Source organism: Amblyraja radiata, chromosome 4 (assembly GCF_010909765.2).
Source record: "Amblyraja radiata isolate CabotCenter1 chromosome 4, sAmbRad1.1.pri, whole genome shotgun sequence".
In the NCBI taxonomy this organism is placed as follows: domain Eukaryota; kingdom Metazoa; phylum Chordata; class Chondrichthyes; order Rajiformes; family Rajidae; genus Amblyraja; species Amblyraja radiata.
The window spans coordinates 51,098,293-51,123,532 of record NC_045959.1 but is presented as its reverse complement, the minus strand read 5'-3'; the positions used below and the strand labels follow the sequence as shown (position 1 = coordinate 51,123,532).

Here is a 25,240-nt window from a genome sequence, read left to right as displayed (position 1 = left end):
GTTTGAGCTTTATTTCAATCCAAATGGAAATTGGAATGCAACATTCTAATTTCTTTGTCCAATTGAAATGGTCTGCTTAGCTTCAAAGTTTCAAATCATATTATATTGTACTTTGAAGTTTTTTTTACTGACCTAAATGATTTACATTAGAAAACTGTTATACTGCTAATCCAATCACGTTATATTATCCCACGTTATACACGCTGGCCTTGACTGTTTATGTAAAAAAAAGGAAGATCTCATCTTTTATCCCTTTCTCGACGCAATCCCAACTTGTAAATATGGTTTTCTACTCTCTACCTTGTAAAACAGTTTGGTCTGTGTGTGTGTTCAAAATCTTTTGTAGTAGGCGCCAAAAAAATAGTTTGATTATTACAATCTTCCAGAGGGTTTCCCAATCATCTATGAAGGATTTATTTGAATTTTGCATTTCAAATAAACTCAAGAGCTGATCCACTGACATAGTTACAATACAATACAATATAATACAACAACAGACAATCAAAATAGATATTATGAATTACTTTTCATTGAAAGTCATGGACCTTTGGAATAAGTTGCCAGCAGGTTTGAATTCATTGTACATGTTGGAACAGGAGATTAATTCGTTTCTGCAAGTGGAAGGAATCACAGGTTAGGTGGGATAGTATTGTCTGTATTATGATCTTTGGGGATACATACCAATATTAAGACTTATTCCTTTTGAATCTATATTCCACAGTCTGATGAGCAGGGTGCACATGAGAACATGTCGAATGTAACTATTTTAGATAGTGATTCTCAATATTTTGTCCTATCACCATTTCTTTTGGCTTTGCATCGTCTTCTATTACATAATTTGATCTCCCCTGCATTGCACCCCATCTCGGAGCTTCAATTATGAATCTCCAAACCCCCCCACCCCCATTTTCTCCATCCCCCCATTTTCTATATCTCTTTATATCTAACTTTTCATTGATTTGGGATGCTAGGTTTGTTCTTCTCTCCATAGATGTGCCTATCCTGAGTATTTCCAACAGCACATTTTGCATTTATTTAGTAAATTGATATCAGGTTTCATCTTGTGTAGGAAAGAACAGTAGATGCTGGTTTAAATCGAAGATAGACATAAAATGGTGTAACTCGGCGGGACAGGGAGCATCTCTGGAGTGAAGAAATGGGTGACGTTTCGGATCGAGACCCTTCTTCAGACTGAAACATCAAGCTACATTACACTGGCCTGTTTCTTTAATCATTGTTACTTTTTTGCACATATTTCATTCATTTGTTCTGTATCTCTCTGCATCATCGTCTATATCTCTCGTTTCAATTCCCCGTGACTTTCAGTCGGAAGAAGGGTCGCGATCCGAAACATCACCCATTTCTTCACTCGAGATGCTGCCTGTCCCGCTGAGTTACTCCAGCATTTTGTGTCTCTCAGGTTTCTTGTTCTTTTTCGAGGATTGCATGACGGCAGGGTTGCCTGATCGATGCTATGGTGAGAGTTGCTTCACCATGTCAGCACAGGACTGGTACACACATCAACGATCTGACCTGTCCCTACATTTTCCAGATGTCACTGTAACATCGGGCTGGTGTTGGACAGGCCTGATGGGTATCTATCTCCACACCGTTTGCCTCACCATTTGAGGATTTCTCAGCCCGCCGAGAGTGAAGGGAGGTGGGGGTCAGCGCATTTCCTCAGGCGGCAGGTTTATGAACTCGTAGGAGTCGAGCAGATAAATGACAAAGAAAAGAATCGTGAAGAAGATGAAGAGGAAAAGGGAGGGGCAGAGCATGCAGCAGCGACACAGACAGAAGAGGATCAGGGACATGATGGGAGCAGCGGACGGCTCGGACCGCGCTTTGCCCGGGGCTTGGGCGAGCCCGTGACGTAACTGTGTCCGGGGTGACGTCACCGCAGGAGCGGCTGCGGCATAACGTTACCGCGGGCGGAGCTGTTGTGTGACGTCAGTGCGGGAGGCCACACGCTGTGACGTCTCCGTGGGAGGGGCAGCGGCGTGACATCATGCTCGGGAGGAACAGCTGCCAGACTGAAGCCTGAAACATCACGTGTCCGCGTCCTCCGGGGATGAGTCGCCGAGTTGCTCCAGCACAACCGTGTCCCAACTGCCCGACACCGACGTGGGAGGAGCAACTGTACCGCGTCATCGTGGGAGGGGCGACCGTGTGACGTCACCGCAGGTGGGCCTGTCACATGACGCAACACGTCGCAGCGTCAGCGCTGACGTCGCCGTCCGCCGCGACCGGTCGCTGTCATGTCCTCGCCTCAACCCGCTGCCCAGTAACCGCCGCCACCTGAAGCCGGAGAGGAGGGGAGGGAGTCATGGCGTACCGTTACCTGCTGGCCGCCCGCTGTTGCCGCGGCTTGTGTAAGAGCCCGGGCCCTCGGCGCTGTAGGCCGCCCTGGAGACCGGTAAGTGGTCAATCAGCCCCATCCCCTCCCTCCGTGCTCACTGCCCGGCATCCCCCCGTGTCCATTGCCCCCACTCCCCCCGTGTCCATTGCCCCCACTCCCCCCGTGTCCATTGCCCCCACTCCCCCCGTGCCCTCTACCCCCCTCCCCCCGTGCCCATTGCCCCCACTCCCCCCGTGCCCATTACCCTGCACCCAGTCCGTGCCCTCCATCCCCTCCTCCCGTGCCCTCTACCCCCCTCCCCCCGTGCTCACTGCCCGGCATCCCCCCGTGCCCATTGCCTCCACTCCCCCCGTGCCCTCTACCCCCTCCCCCCGTGCCATTGCCCCCACTCCCCCCGTGCCCATTGCCCCCACTCCCCCTGTGCCCATTGCCCCCACTCCCCCCGTGCCATTGCCCCCACTCCCCCCGTGCCCATTGCCCCCACTCCCCCCGTGCCCATTGCCCCCACTCCCCCTGTGCCCATTGCCCCCACTCCCCCCGTGCCATTGCCCCCACTCCCCCCGTGCCCATTGCCCCCACTCCCCCCGTGCCCATTGCCCCCACTCCCCCCGTGCCATTGCCCCCATTCCCCCCGTGCCCTCTACCCCCTCCCCCCGTGCCCATTGCCCCCACTCCCCCCGTGCCATTGCCCCCACTCCCCCCGTGCCCATTGCCCCCACTCCCCCTGTGCCCTCTACCCCCTCCCCCCGTGCCCATTGCCCCCACTCCCCCCGTGCCCATTGCCCCCACTCCCCCCGTGCCCATTGCCCCCACTCCCCCCGTGCCATTGCCCCCACTCCCCCCGTGCCCTCCATCCCCCTCCCAGTGCCCTCCATTCCCCCATGGCCTCCCCCCCCCCCTCTCCCCCCGTGCTCACTGCCCGGCACCCCCCGTGCCCATTGCCCCCACTCCCCCCAGTGCCCTCCCCCAGGCCCTCCACCCCCCTGTGCACTCCACCCCCTCGTGCCCTCCACCCCCCCATGCCCTCCACCCCCCCCCGTGCTCTCTACCCCCCCCCCCCCCCGTGCCCTCATCCCCCCCCCCCCGTGCCCTCATCCCCCCCCCCGTGCCCTCATCCCCCCCCCCCCCGTGCCCTCATCCCCCCCCCCCCGTGCCCTCATCCCCCCCCGTGCCCTCATCCCCCCCCCCCGTGTCCTCATCCCCCCCCCGTGCCCTCATCCCCCCCCCCCCGTGTCCTCATCCCCCCCCGTGCCCTCCACCCCCCCCCCGTGCCCTCCATCCCCCCCCCCGGTGCCCTCCATCCCCCCCCCCGGTGCCCTCGATCCCCCCCCCCCCGGTGCCCTCCATCCCCCCCCCCCTGGTGCCCTCCATCCCCCCCCCCGGTGCCCTCCACCCCCCCGGTGCCCTCCATCCCCCCCCTGTGCCCTCCATCCCCCCCCTGTGCCCTCCATCCCCCCCCTGTGCCCTCCACCACCCCCCGTGCCCTCCATCCCCCCCTCCATCCCCCCCCCTGTGCCCTCCGTCACCCCCCCCCGTGCCCTGTGCCTCAGTCCCCTTTACCCCCAGATGCCCGATGTCACCCCAGTGCTCTGTGCCACTTGGCGCTCTGCACTCAGCTGCCTAATGCCCTGTGCTGCCCTGCTCCAACCCGTGCCATGCTCCATCGCTGTTCTGCTGTACCCCATGCCCTGTGCCTGCGCCAGCCCAACCCTCCTAGTGTCGTGTGTAACCCCTCCCCTTGTGCCCCCTGCCCACATTCCTTTCCCCCTTGTGCCTCCGTCTCTGAGCCCCTCCCCCCCTACCATATGGCCCCCGCTCTGGCTAGGGTCATATAGAGTGTGATTTAGATTGAACTCCCCTCCACACGTGGTTCGTGCTATTGACATATTGTGTAACTCCCCAACTTCTCCACATAATAAGTAGCACCCAGTATGTAAGGCTTAAATAAAACCTGAGAATATTTACTTTGATCTTTTCAGAATAAGATAGTTTAATCTGCTGGTGTGAGGTTATTTCAATGGCTGGGAATCATTTCTTGCAAAGTATGAAGGTCAAAGGGCAAATTGATTAAAGTTATGATGGTTGCCTTTTACTGGTTGTTAAATACCTTGTTGACATTTTAGTACTAGCAGATTATATATTTGTATATCAGGTAGTATCTTGATATAAAATTTTCACTTTGATGAAAATTGTTTTCTTTTAATGTAGTGAGCAGTTTTCAAGTACCAATTTGAAAGTGTAGTCTAAGTTAATAAAATGATTTTAAAGAACCAGGAAGAGTTCTGTTTTAATTGTGTTTTTAAGGGATCAATTACAAGGAAGTTATTTGGTTCCAATCTTTGCTTTGGTGGTCTCTAGTGATCAAGCATAACTTTGATGCCAGTTTTGAGGTGATTGTTAGGGCCAATGTGGGATCTAGAGATTTTTGCAGATTGTGGAAACAAGGAACTGCAGATGCTGATTCAAAATGCTGGAGTAACTTAGTGGGTCAGGCAGCATCTGTGGACAACATGGATAGGTGACATTTTGGGTCGGGACCCTTCTTTAGATTGATTCAGATATCAGTCTGGCGAAGGGTCCCAACCCGAGACGTCACCTTTCTTTGTTCTCCAGGGATGCTGGCTGACCTGCAGAGTTACTGCATCATTTTGTGTCTTTCCGTTTTCCAGGTATGGAGTAGCTGATGCTCAGAAATGACAGCTGATGGATGGGTAATTTATGAGATGATGCTCTCTTCCTGTCATTTACACTGACCTTCTGTGTGCATCTGATGCAGGGACCTGACGTGCTTAGTGCCACCTTGAGTGTTCCTCTATTTTATGGAGCCATAGCCAGGGATTGCCAGTAGCCGGCGGGGATATTGCACCTTTTTCAAGATGCTTTTGTAACCATGTTTGATTCTTTTCTCTTGTCTGCGAGACAATCTGTGTCTGTGAAAGTTCACAATGACATTTCTGTTTTAGGATTGTAGTTTGGGGATTGTGAATGCTGTGGCCTGTCCAGACTTGGGTCTGGATCCGGAGGATCAGTTCAGTTTAATTTATTGTCGCGTGTACCGAGGTACAGTGAAAAGCTTTTGTTGCATGCTAACCAACCAGTGGAAAGACAATACATGATTACATCGAGCCATTCATAGTGTATAGATAGAGTGCCCTCCATAATGTAAGTCCTATCATTTATTTATTTGTCTCTGTACTCTACAATTTGAGATTTGTAACAGGAAAAAATCACATGTGGTTAATGTGCACATTGTCAGGTTTCACCATGTAGAAATTACAGCTGTGTTTATACATAGTCCCCCCCATTTCAGGGCGCCATAATGTGTTTGAATGCCTCCTTAATGCAGGTATAAGAGAGCTCTCAGCACCTAGTCTTTCTCCAGTCTTTCCATCACCTTTGGGAACTTTTATTGCTGTTTATCAACATGAGGACAAAAGGACCGAGAAACAAGAATAAAACTGTTACAGACATCAGCCAAACTTTAGGCTGACCAAAATCAACTGTTTGCCAAGAGCAAAGTATGGAGGAGAGAAGGAACTGCCAAGATCCAATGCATACCACCTCATCTGTGACCGATCAGAAACACTCGGGTGTCGATTGTCAATGACCACTGTCCGCAGAAGACTTCATGAACAGAAATACAGAGGCTACGCTGCAAGATGCAAACCACTGGTTAGCAGCAAAAATAGGATGGTCAGGTTACAGTTTGCCAAGAAGAGCAAGCACAGTTCTGGAAAAAGATCTTGTGGACAGATGAGATGAAGATTAACTTATATCAGAGTGCTGGCAAGAGCAAAATATGGAGGAGAGAAGGAACTGCCCAAGATCCAAAGCATACCACCTCATCTGTTAAACACGGTGGCGGGGGTGTTATGGCCTGGGCATGTATGGCTGCTGAAGGTACTGGCTCACTTATCTTCATTGATGATACATCTGCTGATGGTTATAGCATTATGAATTCTGAAGTGTATAGACACATCCTATCTGCTCAAGTTCAACCAAATGCCTCAAAACACATTGACCGGCGGTTCATTCTACAGCAAGACAATGAAGTTAAAATAATGGCCAATTCTTGAGTGGCCAAGTCAATCACCCAATCTGAACCCAATTGAGCATGCCTCTTATATGCTGAAGAGAAAACTGAAGGGGACTAGCCCCCAAAACAAGCATAAGCTAAAGATGGCTGCAATAATGGCCTGGCAGAGCATCACTAGAGAAGACACCCACCCTTTGATTGAGGGAGGATCTTATAGAAACGTACAAAATTCTTAAGGGGTTGGACAGGCTAGATGCAGGAAAATTGTTCCCGATGTTGGGGAAGTCCAGAACAAGAGGTCACAGTTTAAGGATAAGGGGGAAATCTTTTAGGACTGAGATGAGGAAAACATTTTTCACACAGAGAGTGGTGAATCTCTGGAATTCTCTGCCACAGAAGGTAGTTGAGGCCAGTTCATTGGCTATTTTTAAGAGGGAGTTAGATGTGGCCCTTGTGGCTAAAGGTATGGAGAGAAGGCAGGTACAGGATACTGAGTTGGATGATCAGCCATGATCATATTGAATGGCGGTGCAGGCTCGAAAGGCCGAATGGCCTACTCCTGCACCTTGTTTCTATGTTTCTAACTGGTGATGTCCATGAATTGCAGACTTCAAGCAGTCATTGCATGCAAAAGATATGCAACAAAATACTAAACATGACTATTTTCATTTACCTGACATTGCTGTGTCCCAAACATGATGGTGCCCTAAAATGGGGGGGACTATGTATAAACACTGCTGTAATTTCTACATGGTGAAACCAAAATGTCTAAAAATGGCCTTTATTAAAATCTGACAATGTGCACTTTAACCACATGTGATTTTTTTTCTATTACAAATCTCATATTGTGGAGTACAGAGGCAAATAAATAAATGATGGGTCTTTGTCCCAAACATTATGGAGGGCACTGTACCTTCATTCTCACCAATCATAACCCGTGTGCAGATAAGGCCAATGAGTGCGTTTGACCTTGGAGTTGTTATTGAGCTCTTGTGGCTGGACCTTCTTGTGAGGCTGCTGGCGAGTCGCCAGCGGTGACAGGCTGTATGTAAAACCAACGTGGGCATGAAGGCCCAACAGCACCCCCTCTCAGCCACTGAGTCATACAAGGCGGCAACTGCCTGGCTTTGTCCTGCCCCGTATCGGTCTGGCGGGTTGATTTTACAGCCTAATCTTGTTTGGTACTACAGTGTGGGTGGTCTTTGACAGGAAGTGTTTGGGTCTTGTGACTACGCCGGTTCGGTGGGTGAAGTAGTCGGTTGGTTCTCGACGTATGCTGGCTTTAACCAGTCGACGGATACGGTGTCAGTTTTTCCGTTCCGATAGATCACAAAACATTTGGGTAGGCTTTGGATGATTTTGTAAGGGCCATCGTATGCTTGCTGAAGAGGTCAGCAGACAGCTTCGTAGCTGCATAGTTCGCCATAATCGATCAATATACCTGCTTGCATCATAGGATCTGTCTGTGGGGATTGGTTCGACAAATTCACCGGGCAGCTTCAGAGTTGTGCCGTAAACCATTTCCACCGACGAACATCCTAGGTCTGCTTTCACCGCCGTACGAATGCCAAGCAGAACCAGAGGCAACCGTTCACTCAAGTTCGACACATCTAAGAGCGGCTTTCAACTGCCGATTGAACCGTTAAATCAGGCCATTCACTTGTGGATGATACGCAGTCGTTCTAATCCGGTTCGTACCCACGAGGTCGGTTCGTGTTTGAAACAGAGCAGACTCGAATTGCAGTCCTCGGTATGTTGTGCTCGTACTAGGGATCCTAAAGACCAAATCCATCGGTCAACAAATTGTTTCCGCTGAAATGTTGATGACTGGGATAGGATTCTGCCATCTTGTGAGCTGGTCTTCACAAGTGAGCAGATATGTGTAGTTATTTCACAGTGGGTATGGGCCGACCAAGTCACATGCTCAAAACGGGTGTTTGGTGCAGGAAACTCACCAAACGGGGTCCTAGTGTGCCTGGAGATCATTGATTGTTGACACGATAGACAAGTCTTCGCCCATAACCCAAAGTCACACTTGATGAAAGGTCAGATGAAACGTTCGGAGATTAGTTTTATCGTAGCCTTCTTGCCCGGATGTGATAAGTTGTGCAGCGCGCTGAAATCTTCTTGACGCATCGTCTTGGGTACAAACGGCATTGGTTTGCCAGTGGAATTGTCACACATGATGGTTCTCTCGTGTCACCGATAGGTTCATCTTCCAATTTTCAGGCTTTATGCGTCCGGTGGTAATGGATAAGACGGGATCAGTATACTGCATGCAAGCCATGGCATAAAAATCGATGAGTGTGGCTGCATTCAGATCATCCACCTCCGGTCTTGATAGTGCGTCGGCAACCGGATTTGCTTTTCCTTGAATGTGTTTGATGTCACTGGAGAATTGCAGAACAAAGTCCAAGTGGCGGATTTCCCGCGGTGAATAGCTCCCCACATTTGTACGAGACGTGTATGTGAGCGGTTGGTGATCCGTATAAATAGTGAAGGGACGGCCTTCCAACACATGGTGGAAATTCTTGACGGCGAGGTACATAGCCAAGAGTTCTCACCCGAATGTACTGTACCTCATCCGAGTGGGTGATAACTTTGCTGAAAAGAATGCCAGATGCTCCCACCTGCCATTGACTCGCTGCACCATGACGCCTCCCATAGCGTTGACAGAGGCATCAGTGGTGAGTGAAAATAAGGCATTGGGCCGCTGATGGACCAGCATAGTTACGTCAGCAACGGTCCTCTTAGTGGCTTTAGACAATAGGTGCAGTAGTAGGCCCTTTGAACCAGCACCGCCATTCAATGTGATCATGGGTGATCATTCCCAATCAGTACCCCGTTCCTGCCTTCTCCTCGTATCCCCTGACTCCGCTATTTTTAAGAGCCCTATCTAGCTCTCTCTTGAAAGCATCCACAGAACCTGCCTCCGCCGCCCTCTGAGGCAAAGAATTCCACACACTCACCACTCTCTGTGAGGAAAAAGTGTTTCCTCGTCTCCGTTCTAAATGGCTTACTCCTTATTCTTAAACTGTGGCCCCTGGTTCTGGACTCCCCCAACATCGGGAATATGTTTCCTGCCTCGAGTGTGTCCAAGCCCTTAACAATCTTATATATTTCAATGAGATCCTCACTCATCCTTCTAAACTCCAGAGTGTACAAGCCCAGCTGCTCCATTCTCTCAGCATATGACAGTCCCGCCATCCCGGGAATTAACATTGTAAACCTACGCTGCACTCCCTCAATAGCAAGAATGTCCTTCCTCAAATTAGGGGACTAAAACTTCACACAATACTCCAGGTGTGGTCTCACTAGGGCTCTGTACAACTGCAGAAGGACCTCTTTGCTTTGAAGGATTGCACTGCATCTTCGGGTAAACACAACGGTTTCTTTGAAGATGATTTGACTAAATCTTTGAGTAAGTTGGTCAAGGGTAATAGGGAACCGCATAGGTAAATGCGACGTTCAGTAGAAAGCATCATCATCATCATCGTTGAAAACATGAATGTGCACGGTGCCTTACAATGCTATGTACGATAGTGATCGCAACTTCTACTGAAGTGTAGATGGCCGTTGGCTTGCTAGGAGCTCATCCGCCCTTTGACAGGTCTTGTTTTTGGTCCTGCTGGGGGTCCACCGCCCCCTCCTCACCTGGCAAACCAGGTGGGGAAGACGGTTTAGTCGCCGACTATCCGACCATGGAGCAGGTGGTGGGGGGAACTCCCCCCCCGTCCTGACCTGAAAGCGGCGGTAGAAATTCATCACCCCCAAAAATCGCCGTAATTCATTTTCCCTGCTGCCAGCCTAGGTTGCCCGGCTGGCAACAGGGAAAAAAAGTTAAGCGAGAGCCCAGCTAATATAGATCTTGCTGCTATAGCTGCTCATGAACGGCCACCCAGAAGAAACCCACTGTCTGCGTGGAGTTTGCACGTTCTCCCTGTGTCCATGTGGGGGTTCCTCTGGTTTCCTCCCACTTCCAAAAAGAGTGCAAGCTTGAAGGTTAACTGGCCTCTGTAAAATTGCCCCAGTGTGTAGGGAGTGGATAAGAAAGTGAGATAACACAGCTCGTGTGACCAATTCAGCCTACGTAATACAAATAGTGATCCTCAATTCATCAATTGTGTAATATTCAAGTTGCGTTGTGATAACAGGTTTTAGCAGAACTACCTGTGTTGTACAATTGTAGGAAGCAAGTATGACCATAGCTGGAGTATTTTACGTAGTTTTAAGCCTTTTAAGGTCAGGATCGAACCTGGATCTCTGTCTCCATAATGGGCTTGTCCCACAGGCGACTTTTTAGGCGACTGCAGGAGACTCTGTGGTCACCATATGGTCGCCACATGTTCGCGGGTGGTTACCGGGGAGTCGCCTTCATGGTCGTGAGGAGTTCCCACATTCTGGGAACTAGTCGCGGCCTCATTATAGTCGCCGCAAAATTTTCAACTTGGTGATATATTAGCGGTGACCAAAATGAAGCCGCCATGGAGAGTAGCGAGAATTCACGTGCCGTAGGTGGGTCGTCAGGAGGTCCTAGTTGGTTTCCAGGAGGTCGAAGGTTCTAGTAGGTTCTCGTAGGTTGTAGCCGGTGCTGACCGGTAAATTTCATTGGCTCATTGGGAAAACAAACGTAAGCACTAGTTTTCTAAACCAAGGATAACCGACCGGTAATGTTAAATGTCCGCCGAGCTTCACAGCCATGTATCTCTGGCTTCTTAAAATTTGTCGTCTCTATTTCTCCCCCATTACCGTACACTGTGCTTTAGCCATCTTAATTACAGCGGCAACCTTCCTGTTCATCGCGGTGTGTGTCTGTATCACCTTGGCTTTGCACTATGTGAATTTCACTGGGACAGCGCTGCCCCCCTCTTGCCCTGTCCCACACTTGCATAACGGGCTGGTAGGAAGCAATGGGTGCGTGCGTGCTTGCGTGTGTGTTAGTTCCACTCTGACAGTCGCCGTTCCAGTTGCTGGCTTTTCAGGTAAAAATCGCCTGAATGGGACAGGCCCATGAGGCAGCAGTTCTACCATCTGCGCCACTGTGCTGTCTTACGTGCTACTGTTATAAAGTAACATACAGCCTTTAGATTTCTAGCTTGCAGTAACAAAAATAAACTTATTTCTATATAAAAGACCTTTATTGCAAGTCAGACTTTCTCTAGCCCTAACCCCCTTTCCTCCATTTACCCAATTGTCTTTATAATGCGATTTTCTATCACACAAGGTTTTTTAGGCAGGTAACTACATATAGCAGAACTACCTGTGCTGAGGTTAATTTTGGATGGTACAATTCCCTTTGGACTAAGTCCTTCAATCTAAATGATTTATGAAAAGTATTACTTTTTAACATAGCTTCAAATGTATTAGTTGCAGCACAATGGCACTAAATTGGTTTTATTGTTAAAAAGCAAGCAAATATGAACAAGATAGTATAACATCGCAACAAGAACGTCACAGAAATACAATGTCTAGTTGAAGGATTTATGCAATTCTTTTGCAGTCTTCTGGTTGTGCGTTTAACGGTGTGGATTTGGAAGGGAAAAGTCTGCTGACAAATGTGCTTGGTGCCTACCGACGCCTCTGCTCAAGACCCCCAAAAGGTGAGGTGCTTTATAATTCCAATTGTGTATCATAATCACTAAATGCTGAGTCTGTTTTTTCAAACATCCGACACATTCATTTAGACTTACGGTTTTAGCGATACAGCATGGAAACAGGCCCTCCGGCCCACCGAGTCTGTGCCGACCAGCAATCACCGCTGTACACTGGCACTTTCCTACACAGTAAGGACAATTTACACTTTACAGAAGCCAATTAACCTACCAACCTGTATGTCTTTGGAGTGCGGGAGGAAACCGGAGCACCCGGAGGAAACCGGAACTAGTGGAATCAAGGGATATGGGGAGAAGGCAGGCACGGGTTATTGATAGGGGACGATCAGCCATGTTTTTGTTTTTGTTTTTTTGCCTTGCCTTGTAAAGCGACTTTGAGTCCCTGAAAAGCGCTATATAAATTTAATTTTTTATTATTATTATTATGATCACAATGAATGGTGGTGCTGGCAAGAAGGGCCGAATGGCCTCCTCCTGCACCTATTTTCTATGTTTCACCTGGAGAAAACCCACACCCTCTCAGGAAGAATGTACAAACTTCGTACAGACGGCACCCGTAGTCGGGATTGAACCTGGGTTTCTGCCAACATGCACCACCGTGCAGCCCAAATAAGAAAGCTTCTGAAAAGCAAATTGAGAATTCTATATTTTTTTAAATGAGGCGTTTAGATATCTTTGGCTCAAATTCTAAGAATGTCATTGTTCTGTCTGGCACATATGGCAATAAATCACTCTTGACTTCATTTTAGTGATTGACCAAGTCATTTTGGATCTATCTATTTTTTAACAGTAGTGTGAACCTCATTTGGTTTTTATTTGAAGATAAGGAAGACTACAGATGCTGGAATCTAGAGCACAAGATAAACTGATGGAGGAACTTGTTAGGTCAAGTAACATCTTTGGAGGCCGTGGGGGGGTGGGGGGGGGGGGGGCTGACGTTTTGGGTCATTCAAGACCCTTTATTTTGCCTGAAATATTGACCATCCCTTTACCTGCACAGGTGTTACTTGATCCACTGAGATCTTACAGCAGTTTATTTATTGCTACCAATAATCTGGGGTTGCTGGAGGTGGACCAGCATTCTGGCAGGCAGGTTTGCCACTGCTTCAAGGGTGGGTTTAAAATAAACAGTGAAGGGGAGGAGACAAACTGGAGATATTAAGGATGGAGTTAAAGGGAAAGAGAATATAAGAAAAGTTAAGAAAGACACCAGAATTAACGGGGCAGAAAGCTCAGGAAGGGATTGGAGAGTATGGCCAAGTAAAATAGGAATTTTAAAATAGGAATTCCTAAAATAGGAATCGATGTGAAGGGTGAGGGGAGTAATAATGGATTAAAAGTATTATATATGAATGTACAAAGTTTAAGAAATAAAAGTGGATGAGCTTGAGGCTCAGTTAGAAATTGGCAAGTATGATGTTGTGGGAATTGCAGAGACATGGCTGCAAGAGGACCAGGGATGGGAATTGAATATTCAAGGGTATACGTCCTATCGAAAAGGCAGACAGGTGGGCAGAGGGGGTGGGGTAGCACTGATGGTGTGGAATGAAATTCAGTCCCTTGCGAGGGGTGACATAGAATCAGGAGATGTAGAGTTAGTATGGATAGAACTGAGGAATTGTAAGGGTAAAAATACCCTAATGGGAATTATCTAAAGGCCCCCAAACAGTAGCCTGGATATAATGTGCAAGTTGAATCGAGGGTTAAAATTGGAATTATGCAATGGGAGATTTCAACATGGCAGGTGGAGTTTAATCCAAGGAAAGCATTCACTTAATGGTAAGACCTTTATCAGCATTGATGTACAGTGGGATCTTGGTGTCCAAGCCCATCATCCCCTGTAGATGGAGTGATGAAGAAGGTGAAAATTATGAGTGCCTTCATTGATTGGGGCATCAAGAATAAGAGTCAGACAGTCATGTTGCAGGTTTATAGGACTTTGGTTAGGCCGCATTTGTTGTGTGACGTTCTGGTTGCCCCCATTACTGGAAGGATGTGGATGCTTTGAAGAAGGTGCAGGAGAGGTTTACCAATGCCTGGATTAGAGACTATTGCCTTAAGAAGCGATTGGACAAGCTTAGATTGTGTTCTCTGCAATGTCGGAAGTTGAGGGGATGTGTATAATAAGCATATTTTTATGAGCGGCAGAGATAGGGTAGACAGTCAGAACCTTTTTCAATTCTTTGATGGTAAGCATGCGCTTTTGTTGGGCTGAAGGGCCTGGTTCAATGCTCATACTCGCCAGCTCCCTGATGCATTCGGTTTTAATCATTTGAAGAAGGGTTTCAACCCTAAACCTCACCCATTCCTTCTCTCCAGAGATGCTGCCTGTTCCGCTGAGTTACTCCAGCATTTTGTGTATCTTTGATTTCAACCTGCATCTGCAGTTCTTTCCTAAGCATTTGGTTTTAACTTGGTTTTGTGAATAAGTGTGGGATTAGCAGCATGGGATTCATCACCATGAACAGGTCTTCATCATTGTACCAGAATATGTGCACTTACCTGTTGACCTTACCATAGGAGATATTGCAAAGGCGGATACCACTCTGGGGGAAATAGAAACGGGGCAATTGTTTCGAGCAAAATGGATATAACTCAAAATATAATTATAGTAACTTCTAATTTTTGAATTCACATTTTGATAAATAATGAGCTCCATTTAGTTCAATGCAATGGTGAATTATGGATTCGAAAGTCCATTATTTAAGAACGTTTAATAATGCGTACACTGTATAGCATTTGAATTAAATTCATATTTCTGCAGGATTTGAAAAATATTTTCCAAACAAATCCAAAAGAGCAAGTGAATCCAAAGGATCGTCCAATGAGGCAAAAGGTATTGCAAGTAGTTAATTGCAAAGATATCCCAATTTATATGATTATAATCATTTGTATTAATTTCAAATTCTGAGTGAGCCTAAATTAACAGGACATGGATTATTGTGGGTAAATGTCATAGCATGCCTTATGGATGGTAATTACACCTTTTGGAAGCGTTTTCTGACCAGATAAAGTGTATTCCATTAATCCATGTAGAATATCCATTCAATAAAAGACACAGAGTGCTGCAGTATCAGCGAGTCAGGCAGCTTCACTGGAGAACGTTGATGGTGATGTTTTGGGTCGGGACCCTTCAGACTGATTGTAAAGGGGGGGAAAGAAATATGGAAGATAGGAGGGACTGGACAATGCCTGGCAGGTGGATACAGGTAAGGGGAGGGTGGGGTTTATAGGTAGATGGTGGACAAAGGTCAGAGATGAAAAGATAGGTGTGAGACAAAAGGATTGGAGTTGCGAATTGTGAAGCTGGAGGAAGGAAAGGAAGGGGGAAAATAGATGATTTACACACAGATGAGGCACGGGGTGGGGGTGGGGGTGGGGGGAAGAAGAGGGAGGTTTTGTAGTTACCTAAAATTGGAGAATCCTATGTTCATACCTTTGGGTTGTAAGCTACCCAAGGGGAATATGAGATGCTGTTCCTTCAGTTTACATGTGGCCTCACTCTGGCATTGGAGGAGGCCCAGGACAGAAAAGTCAGTGTGGGAATGGGGAGAGGAGTTAAAATGATTAGCAACCAGGAAATGCAGCAGGCCTTGGCGGATTGAGCGTAAGTGGCGGCACAGCACTGGAGCGCTTTCGTGGAGCGGAGCGGGCGATGCCTTGCCTGGGTCGCCGCGCTGGATCGACGCGCTGGAGCTCCGGTGAGCTGAGACCACCGTGTTCAACACCTCCGGGCTGCGGGGCTGCGGAGCGGAGCGGGCGGCGCCGATTTCAACATCGGGAGCCTGGGAGCTCCAAACCGGCGCGGCCTTGTCGGCTTCCGAAGCCGCGGTCTCCAACTAGAAAGCGGCCGTTCCAGGTGGCCCAGCCGCTGAGAGGACTCTCCTGATGCCGGGGCAAGATCACCCGGTGAGAATGGCCAGGAACATCGGGCCTCCGTAGAGGCAATTGCGGTGGCCTCAATAGGCCTGACTTTGGGGTGAACTTGGGGTGGGGACTGGTCATTGTGCCTTCCCCCACAGTGGTATCCATTGTGGGGGGATGATTTTTTTTTTGTCTGTAATGTAATCCTGTTAGTCTTTGTCCAAGATGGCTGCCGTGAAGGGAGAGTGGAAGCTGGCGCGCTTTGGCTGCCGCTGCTCTCTCTTCACATTGTGTTTTTGATTTTCTGTTTTTGGACTGAATTCTGTTTTTAGTTTGTGTCTCTGTGATGTCTTTATTATTTATTTTACTCTGATTATATGTTTATATTCCTGTTAATCTATGTAAGGTGTCCTTGAGATGTCTGAAAGGCACCCAACAAATAAAATTTATTATTATTATTAAGTGTTCGGCGAAAAAGTGGCGGAGTCTACGCGCGAGTCCCACTGTATGGCGACATAACAAATTAAAGATAGAGACTGACTTGCTCCTCTTTGATATCGATGTATTTTTCACAGAGACAAAATCTACAAATTCTCAGAGTCCAGGGACAAATGGTTCAGGTGGTGGAAGCGGTGGAAAGAAAGGCGGGCGAAAGGATGATTCTACCTGGTGGGCCAGGTTGCAGAAGGTAACTGCGGAGGACTTTGCTTTCAACCAGCCCTGCAAGTTTCAGTTTCCAGAGTTCCTGACACTTTTTAAAATTCGAAGTAAAATATCGTTTTGGAAACATTTAGCAAGTCAGGCAGCATCAATGGAGAAACAAACAAGTTAACATTGGAATTAACGAGATGATTTGAACACCGTATCTCCATCGCAACCTTGGCTTCACTGACACAGAGCTTCCTGTTGTCTTATCCATTTCTCCCCATCCTTTCCACAACTTTCATATTTTTGATGGAGTGTTTTCAACCAGAAATGATTTGTTTCTCTATCCTCAGAAGCTGTCTGACCTGCCAGTGTTTTCTGTATTTACTTAATATGAGGGACATTTATTACGATTAAAGGTTATAGATTTGCAACATTGACTTTTAAAAATTCTGTACTAGAATGTGTGTGCTGATGGTAAGGCAAGCGTTTATTGCTCATTTCTGTTATTCCCAGAGTAGAGGTACAGAAAATCAATCTGGTTCTTGCCCCTGATGACTAACTGAAAGTCTAACTTTGTTTTAATTTGTTTTCATGAGAATTGTCAATAGAATTTTCTGTTCTATGTTCATTTGCGGCATTTAAAAGTCTTTTGGATATGCACATGGATATGCAGGGAATGGAAGGATAAGAATTGTGTGCTGGCAGATAAGAGTCAAAAGTGCAGGGCATCAAGTAGAATTTGATTTCAAGACTGAATTCGGTTGTGAATACAGACATTCCCCAATTCACACAATAGGCAACTAACGTAATCCCTCACTGACGTAAATAATTCTGCACTCAGTCCCGAGTGCAATCAAGGCACTTTGTAATTTCCACAACACTGTACAATCACTCATTTACGTCCGAAAAAAGCCCACAATGGCGGCAGTGCTTACCCAGAAGGCCGCGTGGCACTGAAAGTGTCCTGGACGCAGCCTGATGCTGCTTAATTGCCGTTCAGTGAACGCTTGCATAAAATCTGGCTTCACAGAAGATTCATACAACATAACCCTTATGCAAGTCAGGGGATGTGTGTATGTGTAGTGTTCAGAATCAAAATTTACATTGTTAGTATTGTGCCATAATATTGGTTTAATGTTGTATATTTACAGCAGAGCAGATATTCATTTCATAAAACTACTGCATCTTAATTTGTAATAACGAATGAACTATTTACATCATTTCATATTTAATAGCCTTTTACTTTCTAGGGTGATATTCCATGGGATGATAAAGAATTTCGGCTTTACTTCCTTGGAGGAGCAGCATTTTGGGCAACGGTTACTTATTATCTTTTCTTCAGGAATGTTGGTCGTGAGGTTACGTGGAAAGACTTTGTCAATAACTACCTATCAAAAGGAATAGTAAGTGTTGAACATAATAGGCAGCTGCATAATTACATAGACAGGTGCTTCTAATCTCCACGACATCACTGTAGTTTTGGGAATCAAAGGACAAGGACAAAGGACATTTATTGTCACATACACCAATTGGTGTAGTGAAATGTGTCTTGCCATGCAGCACACAGATAAAGATAAGACACAACATTAAAGAATTTAACAATAAACATAAAAAACATCCCCCCACAATCATTCCCATTATGAGGGAAGGCACAAAGTCCAGTCCCCATCCCCTTGTCCACCCATAGTCGGGCCTGTTGGGGCCTCCGCAGTCGCCGCTACGGGGGCTGATGTTACAGGCCCTTCTTCGCCGGGTGATGGTGCTCTGGCGTCGGGAGAACCCTCTCAGCGGCTCGGGGTGCCTGGAACGGCCGATTCCTTATGGGAGGCCGCGGATTCTGAAGCCAACAGGCCGCGCTGGATGGAGCTTCACAACTGGCGATCTCGGCGAGAGATCCCAAGCTCCTGATGTTAAAGTCAGCGCCGCAGCTGGCCGCTCCACAGTCCCGCAGCTCCGCGATGTTCACCTGCGGTCTCAGCATTCCGGAGCTCCAGCACGGCGACCCGGGCAAGGCATCGCCCTCACCGCTCCGTGATAGCGCTCCAGCGCTGTGCCGCTGCCGAAGCCGAGGTTCTGGGCGGTCCCCTCGGGAAACATTGACACATTTTGTTGGCTGTAACAGAAACTTTAATAGATTTACTTAAGATTGAAGATACTCATATCATTGCCAGAGAATAGCTGCTGCTTCATATGTTTGTTCAAATGGCCGTCTAAGGGTGATTACAAGCAATCCCCTCATGTTAAAGCCATTTGGGTAATGGAAAATTACTTTTATTGGCTTCTTTAGTGTGGCACGGTGGCGCAGCTGATAGAGCTACTGCAATACAGTTTCAGAGACCTGGATTTTATCCTTGCCTCGGATGCTGTCTTTGTGGAATTTTTTGCATTCTTGATTTGACGATGTAGGTTTCCTCGGGGTGCTCTGGTTTCCTCCCACGTTCCAAAATCGTGCGGGTTTATAGATAATTGTCGACTGTAGAATAGTATCCAGGTAGACAAAAATACTGGAGAAACTCAGCGGGTGAGGCAGCATCTATGGAGCGAAGGAATAAGGCGACGTTTCGGGACGAAACCCTTCTTCAGACTGATGTGGGGGTGGTGGGGGCGGGAAGAAGAAAGCAAGGCGGAGACAGTAGGCTGTGGGAGAGCTGGGGAGGGGAAGGAGGGAGAAAGCAGGGACTACCTGAAATTGGAGGTCAATGTTCATACCGCTGGGGTGTAAACTACCCAAGCGAAATATGAGGTGCTGCTCCTCCAATTTGCGGTGGGACTCATTCTGGCCATGGAGGAGGCCCAGGATAGAAAGGTCGGATTCGGAATGGGAGGGTGAGTTGAAGTGTTGAGCCACCGGGAGATCAGGTTGGTTAATGCGAACTGAGCGGAGGTGTTGGGCGAAGCGATCGCCAAGCCTGCGCTTGATCTCACCGATGTAGAGCAGTTGACACCTAGAGCAGCGGATGCAATAGATGAGGTTGGATGAGGTGCTGGTGAACCTCCGCCTCACCTGGAAAGACTGCTTGGGTCCTTGGATTGACTCGAGGGGGGAGGTAAAGCGACAAGTGAGCATTTCCTGTGGTTGCTAAGAAAATTACCAGGGGACGAGGTGGTTTGGGTGGGAAGGAACAAATTGACCAAGGAGTTATGGAGGGAGAGATCTCTGCGGAAAGCCGAAAGGGGAGGAGATGGGAAGATGTGGCCAGTGGTGGGATCCCATTGGAGGTGGCAAAAATGTCAGAGCATTATCTGTTGTATGTGACAGCTGGTAGGGTGGAATTTGAGGACAAGGAGGTCTTTGTTATGAGTGGGGTGATGGGGAGTGAGAGCGGAGCTACGGGATATAGAGGAGACCCTGGTGAGAACCTCATCTATAGTCGAAGAGGGGAACCCGCGTTCCCTAAAAAATCAGGACTTCTCCGATGCCCTGGTTTGGAACACCTCATCCTGGGTGCAGATTCGACGTAGAGGGAGGAATTGAGAGTAGGGGATAGTCCTTGCAGGAAGCAGGGTGGGAAGAAGTGTAGTCCAGATAGCCATGGGAGTCAGTGGGTTTGTAGTAGATGCAGGGAGTGGATAAGAATGCAGGGAGTGGATAGGAAGGTTGGATAACATTGAACTAGTGTGAATAGGTGATCAATGGTCGGTGCGGACTTGGTGGCTGAAGAGCCGGTATCCATGCTCTATCTCTAAACTAAACTGAAACGTTATCTTTACTATTTGGTGTATGGGAAATTTGGATTCTCAAGTGCCATGAAATGGGCTAATGGTTTGATTAACTTTAATAATGTTTAGGTCAATTCAGTTTCTCTGGAAACCTGCAGAAATTTAATTGTAATTCCTTAGAAGGCTTAGAAAGTTTGGCATGTCCCCAACAACTCTCCACAACGTCTACAGATGCGCTGTAGAAAGTATTTTATTGGGATGCATCACAGCATGATTTGGAAACGGCTCCATCCAAGACTGCAAGAAACTGCAGAGAATTGTGGACGAAGCCCAGACCATCACACAAACCACAACCTCCCTTCCATTGACTGCATCTACACTTCCCGCTGCCTTGGCAAAGCCACCAGCATAATCAAGGACCAGTCTCATCCCGGTCACTCCTTCTGCTCCCCTCTCCCATCGGGCAAGAGGTACAGAAGTGTGAAAACGCACACCTCCAGATTCAATATACTAAACTAAACTGAACCATTGATAGGATGCATTTCAAATCTATGAGACAAACTATAAAAGTTTTATAACATTATCAAACTTGTATGGGAATCATTTTTGTGGAAGTATTTCATGTTAACAGCTATTTCCATAAATAAAGCCCCATTCTTGACTGCAAAGAATCAACATTATTTTATATATGTTATTTATTTTACCTTTATTATAAACATTTGTACTTGCATTTGAACATTTAATAACTATATGGAAGATGGATGCCTTGTACCACAGTTGGCCTGGTGAAATGAAGATGAGTTGTCAAAGAGCTTGTTATGAACTAAAACTTTTCTCCTTGCTAGGTGGACAGGCTGGAAGTCGTAAACAAACGCTATGTTAGAGTAGTTTTTTCTCCAGATAAATTAACCATGGATGGGGTAAGTTTATTTATGCAATATTCTACTTTGAAGATTGTTGTGAATTGAAATGTGCACTATTTAACAGAACTTATGTTTACATGTCTATATGCCACCATTTTACAATAATGAAATATTTTGAGGTGCTTATCAAACGTGTTACTGAGCCTCGGGAGATAAAAACAGCAAAGGATGGATTCTATAAATTATTCAGTCCTGGCAATATCCTCGTAAATCTTCTCTGTAACCTCTCCAGTTTAACAACATATTTCCTGTAACATGGTGCCCAGTACTGAACACAATACCCTAAATGCAATCTCACCAATGTCTTATACAACTGCAACATGACCTCCCAACTTCAAAACTCAGATGATGGAGACAAATGTAATCAATGGCTTCATCTCCCTTATCTGGGAAGGACAGGCTAAGAGACCCCTTCTGTCATCCCAAGGGGTCTCGACTGCCACCAGCCACTGAGTGTGGCTTTCACCGTGAACCACAATACACATGAGCTTCACCACATTGCAACTTCAAAGGGAATGGAAGCAATGCCATCGGTACATGTGGACTTCTTTGTCCTTGCAAAATCCTTTGAAAGTTGATTGCAAGGGACTTTGAAGCATTTTTTCTCAAATTGATTTGTCGCCTAAAATTCATTTACATTCAGTGTCTTCAATTTGATGGCATACGGGTTATGCTTAATCTCGATGGAATTCCCGATGGAATTTAACTAATGTACAGGCCAACTGAAAAATTGTTCATCCTAATCACTTCCATTCTTGAAAAAAAAGAGACAGAAAGTGCTGAAGTAACTCTGAAGTAACCAGGCAGCATCTCTGGAGAACATGGATAGGTGACGTTTCGGGTCAGGACCCTTCTTCAGACTGATTGTGGTGGGGGCAAGAAAGCTGTAACAGAAGATGGACACGATAAAGGCTGGCAAGCGATGGTGGATACAGGCGAGGGGGATTTTTGACAGCAGATGATTTGACAAAGGCTTGATATGAAAAGACAAGAAGTGTGAGATAAGGATAGAACAGGTATGAATTGTGAGACCAGAGGAAGGAATATACATGGAAGGGGTGAAATGGGTGTGTGTCCAGGTGGTGCACAGGGAAGGGGCAGGGGATAGTTTACTGATAGTTGCCTAAAATTGAGAATCCACTGTTTATGCCATTGGGTTGTTAGCTAGCCAAGCTTGCACTTATGCCCACAATTTGCACCTCCTCTATTAAGAAGGGTCCCGACCCATAACGTCACCTGTCCATTTTCTCCAGAGATGCTGCCTGAACAGCTGAGTTACCCAGCATCTTGTGTCCATCTTTGATATAAACCAGCAACTGCAGTTCCTTTTTATTACCTTTAATTAATTAGATCAATTTAAGGTGCAATATACACTTTCATTGTAAGAGAGTGTAATTAGTCTGTTGCTCGTGTGCTTGTTTCTACAGCAGTACGTATGGTTTAATATTGGCAGTGTGGATACTTTTGAACGGAATCTGGAGTCAGCGCAGCAGGAACAGGGCATCGAAGGTGAAAGTAGGATACCTGTCGTATATTCCACCGAGAGCGATGGGTAAGCTTTTGGTTTCTTTGCTATTAATTTCTCTTTGGAAATGTGTTCTGCGTAACAAAAGCAAAGTCAAAATTAAGAACAGTGTAGTCCTGCACATGCAAGAATAAAGACATTGAGTAGTTAGAAGGACCATCACTTTTCTTTTTGTACCTGCCATCCTGTGGAACCATATCATATGTACACCAGGATCTTGATGTAAGCTAACAGCGTACAACCCAGTGGTATGAATATTGACTTCTCTAACATCAAGTAACTCTTGCTTTCCCTTTCTCTCCGTCCCTCCCTCAACCTAGTTCTCCGACGAGTTTCACTGTCCTACTGATTAATTTTACTGTTTCTATGCCTCGTTGTCACCTTCCCCTCAGCCAACAATGAACCATTCCACATTTCCTTCATCATTGTCTGCTTTGATCTGTCGTTTTCACACATTACATTCTCATTGAAACGACACCCGTTCCTTCTCTCCAGAGATGCTGCCTGAGTTATTCCAGCATTTTGTGTCTATCATCTATACTCAGTACTGATGAAGGCCAATGTGCTGAAAGCCTTTTCTGACCACTCTGTCGGCCTGTGACACCACCGTGAGATATGCAGGTTCCCCTTGTAGCCGTCTATCTGTTGTCCATGTGTCCAGGACAAGTGGTTTATTGTCGAGGAGGAACCTCCAACTGCTTTTGCCAGCCATGCAAGCAGTCTCCACGCTTAACTCTCACACCATCTGAGCTGTGATGTTTGGCATCATGGTATGCCGCCTGACCCGCTGAGTTACTTCAGCCTTTTGTGTCTATCTTTGGTGTAAACATCTGCAGTTCCTTCCTACACTAATAGTGTAATGTTCAGGGAACATTTAAGATTGTGATCTCAACCTGGGCTGGAACTTTTACATTTTGTCCTGCCTCTCCCCATTTCCAGTTTTCTTCTGCCACCCCCCTCCCACCCCCCCCTATCCCCCTCTGCAATGTCTGAAGAAGGGTCTCAACCCTAAATATCACGTATACATTCTCCAAGGATGTTGCCCAACCCGCTGAGTTACTCCAGCACTTTGTAAATTGAGTACAGTCCCTCCAAAGGCTGTGGTGGGATTTGGACTCGGTTTCTGGATAATAAATCTAATAACAAACTGTCATGCGGTTGCATCCTCCCAGAGTTATTCCATCATATTGGCTCCTTGATCCTGATATTCAATTAGATCTGTGCGCCAAGTCTTTCAGAGCCATTGTTCTGCATAATCTGAAATAAAAACAGTACATATTGCAACTACCCACCAGGTGGGGCAGAATCTGTGGATGAGTCGCAGTTAGAGACCATTCATTAAAACTGAAATGTTAACTATTTCTTTTTCACAGGTTCTCTTGACCTGCAAGAATTGTAGGCAATTTCTTAATTCCGAAATGCATACATTTAACAGTTGCACAATGATTGGTGCGCATAAATTTCTATTGAAATTAGAACTCCAACCTTTTAGATTGTGAATCTTGTGTCATTAAGTTTCAGCAATTCAACAATGGGCAATTTTCTGTTAATTAGAAATGTCCATAAAACATTAGAAGAAGAAACAAGGAAGTGCAGATGCTGGTTGACAAAAACGACACAAAGTGCTGGAGGAACTCTGAGTCAGGCAGCATCTCTGGAGAAAAAGAATGGTTGGCGTTTTGGGTCGGGACCCTTCCTCAGAAAAGTCACCCATCCTTTTTTTTTTTCAGAGATGCTGCCTGACCCGTTAAGTTACTCCAGCAATTTGTGTCTTCTATAAAACATTGTATTGTCGTTTTATTTATTACTTGCGTGTTTCAAAACATTGGATTTTGTGCATAAGATTTGATAATGAATTCTCCCATGTTACATTTGAATCGCCTTTGCTCAGCTCGTTTCTGTTGAACATGCTTCCGACTATGCTGATCATTGGCTTTCTGCTGTTTGCCCTGAGACGAGGATCAGCGGGCATCGGCCGATCGGGGCGCGGAATGGGTGGACTGTTCAGTGTGGGAGAAACAACAGCAAAGGTTCTCAAGGACGAAATTGATGTAAAGTTCAAGGACGTGGCAGGATGTGAGGAAGCAAAGTTGGAAATAATGGAATTTGTTAATTTTCTGAAGAATCCAAATCAGTATCAAGAACTTGGAGCAAAAATTCCAAAGGTGAGCTGCCTTGTTTTCAGGCAAAGTCCATCCAAGCTGATTAAGGTATAATTAACAACTAGAAATGAGGAACTGCAAATACTGGCTTACAAAAAAAGGACACAAAGCACTGGAGTAATTCAGCAGATCAGGCTGCATTTCTGAAGCCCATGGCTAGGTGACGTTTCGGGTGGGGACCTTTCTTCAATCCCAGCCTGAAACGTCACCTATCAATGTGCTTCAGAGATGCTGCCTGACCTGCTGAGTTACTCCAGCACTTTGTGTCCTTTTAAGGTATAATTAAGGTTTACGGGTAGCTCGTTGAAAGTAGTGCCATTACCCAGTCCTGTAAGTTTTATTTTGGCATTGAGATATCTATTATACTGAGACTTGGAGGTAAAACATTTTTAATATTCTGCAAATATGGGCAACCAGTACACTATATAAACTTGGTTTTCTTGGACATTTA

General features: G+C 46.6%; 1 protein-coding gene across 3 annotated transcripts in view; it reads left to right on the top strand.

Moving 5' to 3' along the window:
* The first annotated feature begins 2,204 nt into the window (after nt 1-2,204).
* The window catches only part of afg3l2 (AFG3 like matrix AAA peptidase subunit 2), a 49,938-nt gene continuing 26,902 nt past the window's right edge, over nt 2,205-25,240 (top strand). The window contains exons 1-8 of one of the 3 annotated variants that reach the window (XM_033019406.1): nt 2,205-2,416; nt 11,896-11,995; nt 14,772-14,843; nt 16,447-16,559; nt 17,770-17,922; nt 21,025-21,099; nt 22,533-22,654; nt 24,519-24,792. In XM_033019406.1, coding sequence (XP_032875297.1) covers nt 2,327-2,416; nt 11,896-11,995; nt 14,772-14,843; nt 16,447-16,559; nt 17,770-17,922; nt 21,025-21,099; nt 22,533-22,654; nt 24,519-24,792 — 999 coding nt within the window. In that variant the 5' untranslated portion in view covers nt 2,205-2,326. Of the gene's footprint in view, nt 2,417-11,895; nt 11,996-14,771; nt 14,844-16,446; nt 16,560-17,769; nt 17,923-21,024; nt 21,100-22,529; nt 22,655-24,518; nt 24,793-25,240 lie in introns of all 3 variants that reach the window. The other 2 variants (XM_033019405.1, XM_033019407.1) reach the window with 2 other exon arrangements.